Below are 9,307 nucleotides of genomic sequence, written 5' to 3' on the forward strand. Positions count from 1 at the left end.
GGGAGGAGCAGGGACGGGTTGGGGGGAAGTGAGGGGAGTTTAGTTTTTAATGCCGCTCACCCTGGTCCTTCTCTGCAGGGACCCCAAAGTGCGTGTGGGGTTTGGAGGGCACAGGGTGGGGAGCAGAAACATGCACGCTGTAGAGGGGGAGTGCTGGCCGTGGGGGGAGACACTTACCTTCCTAGGGCAGGGGCGAAGGAGAGATTGAGAAAGTGCTGGTAGAAAGGAGAGAGGACGAAGCTGAGGAGGGATGCAGGACCTCAAGGGGAGATGATGTGTCCTCTAAGCCAACGGCGGCGGCGGCAGCAGCAGGATGGAGACGCCCCTGATAGGGCCGGGACAGCAGCATGTGACCCAGAGCTGCGATGAGTCAGGATTTAGCAAAGCTTTGCAAACAGCACGTAGGGGATGGAGAGAGAAAGAGAGAGAGAGAGAGAGGGAGACAGGGGATAGACACAGACAGACGAGGGTGAGAGAGCCAGGGGATGGGAGTGGGTGTGCAGGATAAACAATTCCAGTCACTCCAGGCTCATTAATTATTTTTATTCAAATCAGAAAATCTCGTAGGGTTTTTGGGAGCCATAAACCAAACCACAAGAACCTGTAACTCTCCCCTTTCCCCTTTTTCCCTCTCGGGCCTACTGGGGATAGAGCGCATGAGTGCAGCGACTGTGAAAACACTGCAGTACCTCCGGGCAGCTGCCAGGACCAGGGTGGGCAATCCTCCTCTTTTCTCCAGGGGTGAAAGGATGTGAAGGTAGCCCTGATACCTGCACTTCTCACTTCCCCAGCTGCACCTGTCAGGGAAGGCATCTCCAACTCCCGACTGGCTCTGGGAACAGGTATCAAAAGCAGCGGTCACTCCGTTGCATCATCCTGGAGAAATCCTTCCATTTCCTGAAGAAGGAAAGAGGGAGAAGCTAAATGACTCCATGCCCGTTTTCTTTTCCCCTTTTGCTGCTCAGTTCTGATGGTGGGGCTGGGAATGGCAGTAGGTTTGCGATGCCGGCCATCACAATCAGGTTGTGAGGCCCAGCCCCTGTTGCAGGCTCCTCTGCCCTTGGGACTGACCTCCCTTAGCCTTCTCCTCACGTAATCCAGAGGAGGAGAGGCTTGGTCAGCACGTCTGATCCTCTCTCTTTTCCTCCACTTCCTTCTCCTCCCCCTGCCATGCTGTTCTCACCTGTTCTTCCTGCCTTTGCTGCTGCATTTCGTTTGCTTCTGCCCGCTCCTCTTGCTCAACTACCTCCTTGTCGAGGCGTTGCAGGTGCGGCAGCAGGACCAGGACCTCCAGCCGGTAATTGGGTTCCTCAGAGCATGGATTGTCCAACAGCACCAACGTCTGCAGCATGGGGAGGACCTGCAGTTTTGCCACCTCCTGAAAGCTACTGATCCCATTGTTCCTGAAGAAGAGGAAGGACGGAGAGCAGGGGAAAGAGACACATGCAAGTAGTGAGGTCCCTTTGGAGCAGGAAGCTGACAAGACAGACAAAGCAAAACCCAGCAGCATGATAGACCATAGACCTTAGACCATGGACTTGTGATCTGAGGTCCAGATCTGTCTGCAGCTGCCCAGACTGAGGGACTAAAAGGACATCTCCTCTGGATTTCTCTGTCCTCAAATAGTCCATTGAATTGTGTGGTATCACCATCGCCCTGCATGCCAAGTGCTGAGAAGTAGAGGGCACTTGCAGTCATGTCCAGGATGCAGAGAACACACTTAGAAGGGCCCAAAGAAGTTATAGCAAGATATAAAAAGTATAAGGTAGGGTGTAAGAGTGACTGGAGAAGCAGATATTTTCTGAGAAGCCCGGGAAAGACCCTGGCTGTTGTACGCCAAGACAGCTAAATGCTGAAGACCAGTAAACAACAACAAAGGTCAACCCATCCCCATCAGGTCTTCAACTTCCAAAGAAACCAGAAAATCCTAAAGATCTAAATGGAAGTACAGCCTGATGAAGGGGTCTCTGGTTCCAACACAGAGCAGGGAGGACCCACCGTAGGTTGAGGTACTGCAGGCACTTCATGCTGCTACAGAATCCATCCAGGTTCTTAAGCTTGTTGTCACGCAGGTGCAGAGTTGTCAGCTGTCCAAGCCCCTCAAGGCCTTCAAGGCTCCGAATGGCATTCTGGGCCTGAGCACCAAGGAGGCAGGAAGAGAGAAGGAAAAAGGGAACACACAAGGGAAGGAACAGCAGTTATTTCTGGCCTTTAAAGCTCTTTCTGCCCTGCAGACTCCCTACCACTCATAACGCAGCCTTCTCTGAAGCTAGATGAGGTTGCTCAGGGTCTTGGCCAAACGGGTTCTCAGTCTTCAGATTCAAGGACTAAAAGTGTTTCCTGTAGCATCACTTGGTGACTAAGGACAAAAGCCACCCACTGCCAGCACAGCACCCCTTTCCATGGCAGTGCCGAATCTGAGTCCCTGAGGCCTCAGACAGCGACAGCACGGAGGGGAAAGCAGGGGCCTGAGCCTGAAACAAGTGTATTTAAAACAAAAATAACCAGCCCCTCTCATTCACACAGTCCATGTAAGTCCAGGGATCTTCCACTGTCAGCTGCTTCTTTTGTGGGGGAAATCTACTATCAAGAAGTCTCCTCTTCTACTCCTCTAGGAGCAGAAGCAGGCTGTGTGTGTTCCTGAGAGGGGTTGTGGGGGTTGTTGGGTGGTTTAATTTTAAGCTTTTCCAGGTATAATTGTTGTTATCCATCCACAGATGGATAACAAACAGATGCAACAAACCCGACAGCCGTACAGCAGGAAGAATGTGTCCTATCAGTTCCAAATTCCCCATCACTGAATTTCATTCCCTTCACTGTGATGCGAGTTACGAGATGGGGAAAAGCAAAGCTCTGAATTTCAGCAACAGCTTCACAGCAAGGATTTCGGCTGGAAAAGGCCACTAGAGGTCTCCTGCCCAAGCCCCAGCCCTCCGCAGTGCCAGCACCCGTGTGAGGTCAGGCTGCTCATCCATCACCTTGTGAGTTTGGAACATCCCTGGTAACTACAACCTTCCCACCACGTTCTCCCGCCTGGAGCTGCACAGGGCTCCACTTGGGATTGTGGCTCTGGGCTGCAGTCCCTAAGGATGCAGATACTTGCATGGATGAGAAGCTGGACATGAGCAGGCAGTGTGCAGCTGCAGCCCAGAAGGCCAATCACATCCTGAGCTGCATCAAAAGATGCGTTGCCAGCAGGTCCAGAGAGGTGATTCTGCCACTTTACTCTGCTCTGGTGAGACCTCACCTGGAGTATTGTGTGCAGGTCTGGAGCCCTCAATATAAGAAGGACATGGACCTGATGGAGCGGGTCCAGAGGAGGGCCACAAGGATGATCAGGGGGATGGAGCACCTCTGCTACGAGGACAGGCTGAGGGAGCTGGGGTTGTTCAGCCTGGAGAAGAGGAGGCTCCGGGGAGACCTAATAGCAGCCTTCCAGTACCTGAAGGGAGCCTACAGGAAGGCTGGGGAGAACCTATTTAGAAAGGCCTGCAGTGACAGGACGAGGGGAAATGGCTTCAAGCTGGAGGGGAACGGATTTAGACTGTAGATCAGGAGAGGGTTCTTCACTGTGAGGGTGGTGGAGCACTGGAACAGGCTGCCCAGGGAGGTGGTTGAGGCCCCTTCCCTGGAGATATTCAAGGTGAGGCTCGATGAGGCCCTGGGCAACCTGGTCTAGTTGGGGGTGTCCCTGCTGACTGCGGGGAGGTCGGACTAGATGACCTTTGGAGGTCCCTTCCGGCCTGGGCAATTCTATGATTCTATGATTCTATGATTCTATGATAAAACAGGGAGAGAGGTGCCACTGTCTTTTCTGTTCCTTGTTGGTACCCAGGCGGTGACGTGGTCACCACCTCAGACTAATGAGAGGGGCACGGGCTGAACTGGTGGGATAAGAGAACAGTTTAGGACTGGGTCACTGAGGAAAAGAATATTTTGTAGAAAAGGGGGGCTCTCACGGAAACTGGACAGGGAAAAGCTTGGACCAGCTGGGCCAAGTACAGAGGGTAACACAAGGATGAAAAGTGGGAAGTCAGAGACGTAGCGAAAGTCACAAACAGTTTTAACAAACAGGAAGGAAGGATTAGTCCCTCTGAGGAAATCAGGAGCTGGGGTGGGAAATAAGGAGCGGGGAGCTCACAGACCACTGGTCTGTAAAATGAACAGTAACCTCCCATCACTCTCACTTTCTTCATTACATCAGTGTGAATAATTTTAACAGCTCTGGCCCTGCAAGCCCTAACACAACAAATGCAGGATGGATTTTTTCAGGGTTATTTTTTTTTTCCCCTGAATCAAAGAACATTCCATATAACTCTCTTAATTAAATGCTCACATCATCACCTTACCTTAGATATCAGTGCTTCACATAGATGTGATGCCACAATTTCTTATGGAAATCTACTACAGTTATGTTCCCTGTGATTCCCTCTCCCCTTCCTGCACAGCTGACCTTGCTCTCGCTGTTGTCACCACTGCTGCACCAGGAACCAACACGGCCCCACCGACAGCAGTGAGCCTCAAACTGACACAAGTGCCACGTGATACTTGTGAGACTAGAATACTCATAGTATACTTGAGCCTACACGCAGCTAGCTCATGGCCCCACCAACAGCAGTGAGCCTCAAACTGACACCTGATACTTGTGAGACTAGAATACTTGAGTATACTTGAGCCTACACGCAGCTAGCTCATAGTCTTCCTCCTAGTAGGTATAACTTTTTTCATACTAAATTTCATCTCCAACTGTGTCTTATATCAACCAAATTTGGTCCAGGTCCTTTAACTTGAACCCTTTAGTCCTGAACCCTGTCCTTGAGGCATCAGCTTCATCTGCCCATGGCTCACGTGATACCAAAATCTTTACACAGAAAGCAAAGCAGTACTGGGAGAGATGACTTAGTGAGCAGGCAGACATGGGAGACAAATTCAAGCCCCAAAGATTCCTGAGAAATGAGTCAGTTGTTCCAGTTTTAATAATCATGTCTTGCAATTTGCCCACTTCATACCGTGCAGCTCAGAAATTCCTCAGTCATTCCAGGAACCTTCTTTAAATATCAGCACAGTGCTTGCTTTTCTCTAATCATTCACTAAAATGACTGTTTTTACTTTGAAATTCTGTATTATATCTAGTGACTTATCCACTTCATCCCTTCTTCCAGCACCTCTAGCCCTAAAATCTCAGTTTTCTGCCAGAACATTGCAGACAATCTCAGCAAGCAATCTCCTCAGTGTTTTCTGCCAGGGAGTCTTGATGAAAATAAACCATACAGCTTTTCAGAACCTTTATCATCTTTAATTGCTTTCAAGAGGTAGTGACTCAGGACACCTATCCAGTCTTTGCAAGCTGTAGCACTGTATGTTGCGTGGAACTAAGCCACGCATACTTTCTGCACTTGCATCTCTAGGAGCAAATGTTCCTTGAAGCAATTGTTTATGGTATTAGGAAATTGCTTCTCCTATCTTAGTTTCACTGCAATGTTCAATCAGTTTCTTTTTTGGCAGCTGAATGTGTGAATCATATAATTGGGCTGTTTTTAACCCAGTATTTGATTAGGCCCATCAGGGAGGAGAAAGAGGAGTCACCTCCCCCTGCCACCCAGAGCAAACCTGTTGCTTTCCCCACTAACCTCTGGGGTCCCAGGGCACAGAGAATACAGGACTGACCAACACTGCCAGAAGAGAACACCCCTCTCCCATAGGAGGCTGGGAGGGAAGAGCACTGAACAATGAACATTGCCAAATCCTCCACTCTCTGCAGAGGAATTAGTGGTCAGTGGCTACTTCCTCCTATGAAGAGAGGCTGAGAGAGCTGGGGTTTTTCAGCCTGGAGAAGAGAAGGCTCCAAGGAGACCTTAGAGCAGCCTTCCGGTATCTGAAGAGGGTCTACAAGAAAGCTGGAGAGGGACTTTTTACAAGGCACATGTAGTGATAGGATGAAGGGTAATGGTTTCAAATTAGAAGAGGGTAGACTTAGATTAGACTAGATATTAGGATGAAATTCCTTCCTGTGAGGGTGGTGAGGCACTGGAACAGGTTGCCCAGGGAAGTCGTGGATGCCCCATCCCTGGAGGTGTTCAAGGCCAGGCTGGATGAGGCTTTGAGCAACCTGGTCTGGTGGGAGGTGTCCCTGCCCATGGCAGGAGGGTTGGAACTCAATGATCTCTAAGGTCCCTTCCAACTTAAACTATTCCATGATTCCATGATTCTATGATTCTACTCCCTTTGCTCTATCTGGGCAGCCAGTGTAGAAGGAACTACCCCAAAGAACTGATTTTGTGTCTTTAGCTCTCTGAAATCTGTACCTCTATCAGGCTGAGAAGATGGAACCGAATGGGCTAGCACAAAAATTACGCTGCTTTGAAGGGGACAGCCTCCTTCTCTCCTTCCACTGACTGGAGGTACCCTGGCTGCCCTGCAGCAGCTCTGTCCCACTCCCCTAGCTGGCTGATCCCTTACCAGGTAGAGGTTCTTGAGCTTGGGAAGATTGAGCCCTGCTGTGCTCTCCAGCTTGTTTCCTTGCAGCTCCAGGGTTTGCAGGCTGAACAATTGGCCGTGACTCAGGCCCAGTGCTGTCTGGATTTTATTTCCTGAGTGCCAGAGAAGGAAGAAACAATGAGAGCATTAATCCCACCCAAAGAGCGTGTCCTACGTGCACAAGAAGGAAGGCAAGTTGTCTCTATCACCTTCCAGGCTGAGGCTGGCTAAGCGGGGGTGAGTAATGCCCTCCGTATCCTTGATACGGTTGTGAGCAAAGCTGATGACCTGGAGGTAGGGCAGCTCCTGCATGCAGGCACTGGCAAGCAGATTCCTATCCACCTTCAGCCAAAGCAGGTGGGTTAGGTTGCTCAGTGGAGACAAATCTCGCAGCTTGTTCTCTGACAAATCCACATACCGCAGGTGAATGAAGCATTCGAGGAGGCTGATGTCTGTCAAGTCCCTGTGGGAGGCAAGATGTGAATGAAACACCTCTTAGATTTCACCCTGCTACCAGCTCTTGTTTTCCTCCTCACCACTACTACAGGGAGGGCACCCTCCTCTCCCACTTCCCTGCTGTCCTAGGAAGCCTTGCGGGAGATTAAAGAGGAAAAAGGCAGGCACCGGGGACAGGCTGAATAGTCTGTAAATAATGTAAATCCTTATCTGTAATAAAGTCTGTAAGTATTACAACTGGACCTGCTTTCCTGGCACAGGGAGTACTTATTCCCATTGAACTGTACTTCTTAGGAGAGGGAAGAACCAGAGCAAAAATGGTGGATGAGAAGCTGGACATGAGCAGGCAGTGTGCAGCTGCAGCCCAGAAGGCCAATTGCATCCTGAGCTGCATCAAAAGATGCATTGCCAGCAGGTCCAGAGAGGTGATTCTGCCACTTTACTCTGCTCTGGTGAGACCTCACCTGGAGTATTGTGTGCAGGTCTGGAGCCCTCAATATAAGAAGGACATGGACCTGATGGAGCGGGTCCAGAGGAGGGCCACAAGGATGATCAGGGGGATGGAGCACCTCTGCTACGAGGACAGGCTGAGGGAGCTGGGGTTGTTCAGCCTGGAGAAGAGGAGGCTCCGGGGAGACCTAATAGCGGCCTTCCAGTACCTGATGGGAGCCTACAGGAAGGCTGGGGAGAACCTGTTTAGAAAGGCCTGCAGTGACAGGACGAGGGACAATGGCTTCAAGCTAGAGGGGAACAGATTTAGATTGGAGATTAGGAGGGGGTTCTTCACTGTGAGGGTGGTGGAGCACTGGAACAGGTTGCCCAGGGAGGTGGTTGAGGCCCCATCCCTGGAGATATTCAAGAAGAGGCTCAATGAGGCCCTGGGCAACCTGGTCTAGTTGGGGGTGTCCCTGCTGACTGCGGGGAGGTCGGACTAGATGACCTTTGGAGGTCCCTTCCGGCCTGGGCAATTCTATGATTCTATGATTCTATGAAAAAAGAGGGAAAATTGGTAAATTTAGTGGAGGGAGGTGAGGGGTAATGTCTGGTAGACAGTAGTGGCAACACCAAGGACTATGTGGAAGGACATTGCTAGTGGGAAAAAGCTGGTTGAGAGATCTATGAGACTGCTGAAAGACAGACACAGTCTTACTGAGGCCTGTTAGTTAGGTCTGGGGTCATGTGGATGAACTGTTGGGGCTGGGGCTCCAAACTGTCCCCAGGCCATTGTGTCACTGTACTTACAAGTGCATGGCTTGTAAAGGTCAGCAGCTAGCAGGAGAGATGCTTAATGGATACTCCTCCAAGTGACTGTGGGGAGTCCAACCCTGTTCAGGACCCCCTAGCAGACCACAGTCCAGAGCCATGGGCGGGCTCCTCTCAGTCTAGGGGGACACCCATGTCCCCACCAGTACATCTGGCCATGGTGGAGGCAGTCCCAGCTCCAGGCTGAGAGTGGACAATCTATGCTGAGGCACAGGGTGGAAGTCAACCAGATATGGCACATGGCCTGGAAACGCTCCTGCCCCACAGGGTCTGTCACCAAATGGCCTTACCACACAGCTGCTCCGTGGCTACATAGATGCCCAGGGATGAGGAGGAAGGGGAGGAGGCCTTCTCCCTGGGCAGGTGTCCCACACTCACTTGTATTTGGCTTCAAACTTCACGTAGGCGTGGGCCAGGCCGTTGCCGGTCTTGGCGAGGAGAGAGAGGCCCTCCTTCAGGACCTCCTCCGTCAGGGGACACGGGGCTGGCTCCTGGGAGAGAAGGAGAGAGAGCACGACGCTGGGGCTGGCCTAACCGCAGCGGGGGAGGGTGCTGAGGACCCCCCTCCTCCCTCCCTCACCTCTTCTTCCTCCGACGGCGCCTTCTTCTCGTCCTCCTCCTCCTCCTCTTCCTCCTCCTCCTTTTCCTCCTTTTCCTCCTCCTCCTCCTCCTCCTCCTCCTCTTCCTCTCCTTCCTCCCTGTACTCCTCCTCGCCCTCCATCCTCACAAGGCCCCGCCGCGCTGCGGCCGGCAGCTCCCTCAGGCCCGCCGGCCTGCTCGGGCCGCCGCGCGCCCGCTGCCATGGAAACCGAGGTGGGGGGGGTGAGGAGGAGGAGGAGGAGGCGGGGCCCCGGCGCCGCTGCCATGGCAACCGCGCTGAGTGACAGCGCCCGGAGCGCGGGGGGGTGGCGCAGGGCGCTGCGCGGTGGCGCAGGGCGCTGCGCGGCCTTAGAGGCCACCTTCGGCCTCAGCTGCGCCGGCCTCCTCCTCCGGACTGTCCCAGGGACAGCCCTTCTCCGGCCGGCATCATCCTCGCTCCTCCCCCCGCCTCAATCCGGACCTTTCTGCTGCCTGTGAAACCCCAAATCTCCACACCTCTGAGTTAACCCCC

At 52.4% G+C, this 9,307-nt stretch overlaps 2 protein-coding genes across 3 annotated transcripts in view; both read right to left on the reverse strand.

Moving 5' to 3' along the window:
* The window catches only part of ENO2 (enolase 2 (gamma, neuronal)), a 30,645-nt gene extending 30,310 nt beyond the window's left edge, over nt 1-335 (reverse strand). For both annotated transcript variants that reach the window (XM_014957226.1, XM_014957225.1), the window contains exon 1: nt 178-335. The gene's annotated coding sequence lies outside the window, so the exon portion shown is untranslated. The remainder of the gene's footprint in view (nt 1-177) is intronic.
* A 187-nt stretch (nt 336-522) lies between these two features.
* Nucleotides 523-8,917, reverse strand: LRRC23 (leucine rich repeat containing 23). The gene is made up of 7 exons (XM_014957076.1): nt 8,777-8,917; nt 8,575-8,687; nt 6,687-6,940; nt 6,460-6,590; nt 1,999-2,135; nt 1,184-1,403; nt 523-897 (listed from the first exon to the last, which is right to left on the reverse strand). The coding sequence occupies exons 1-7, from the start codon at nt 8,915-8,917 to the stop codon at nt 859-861; spliced, it is 1,035 nt and encodes a 344-aa protein (XP_014812562.1). The 3' UTR covers nt 523-858.
* Between the last annotated feature and the right edge of the window lie 390 nt (nt 8,918-9,307).

The sequence above is a fragment of the Calidris pugnax genome, unplaced genomic scaffold (assembly GCF_001431845.1).
Source record: "Calidris pugnax isolate Ruff unplaced genomic scaffold, ASM143184v1 scaffold225, whole genome shotgun sequence".
NCBI classification, from domain to species: Eukaryota; Metazoa; Chordata; class Aves; order Charadriiformes; family Scolopacidae; genus Calidris; species Calidris pugnax.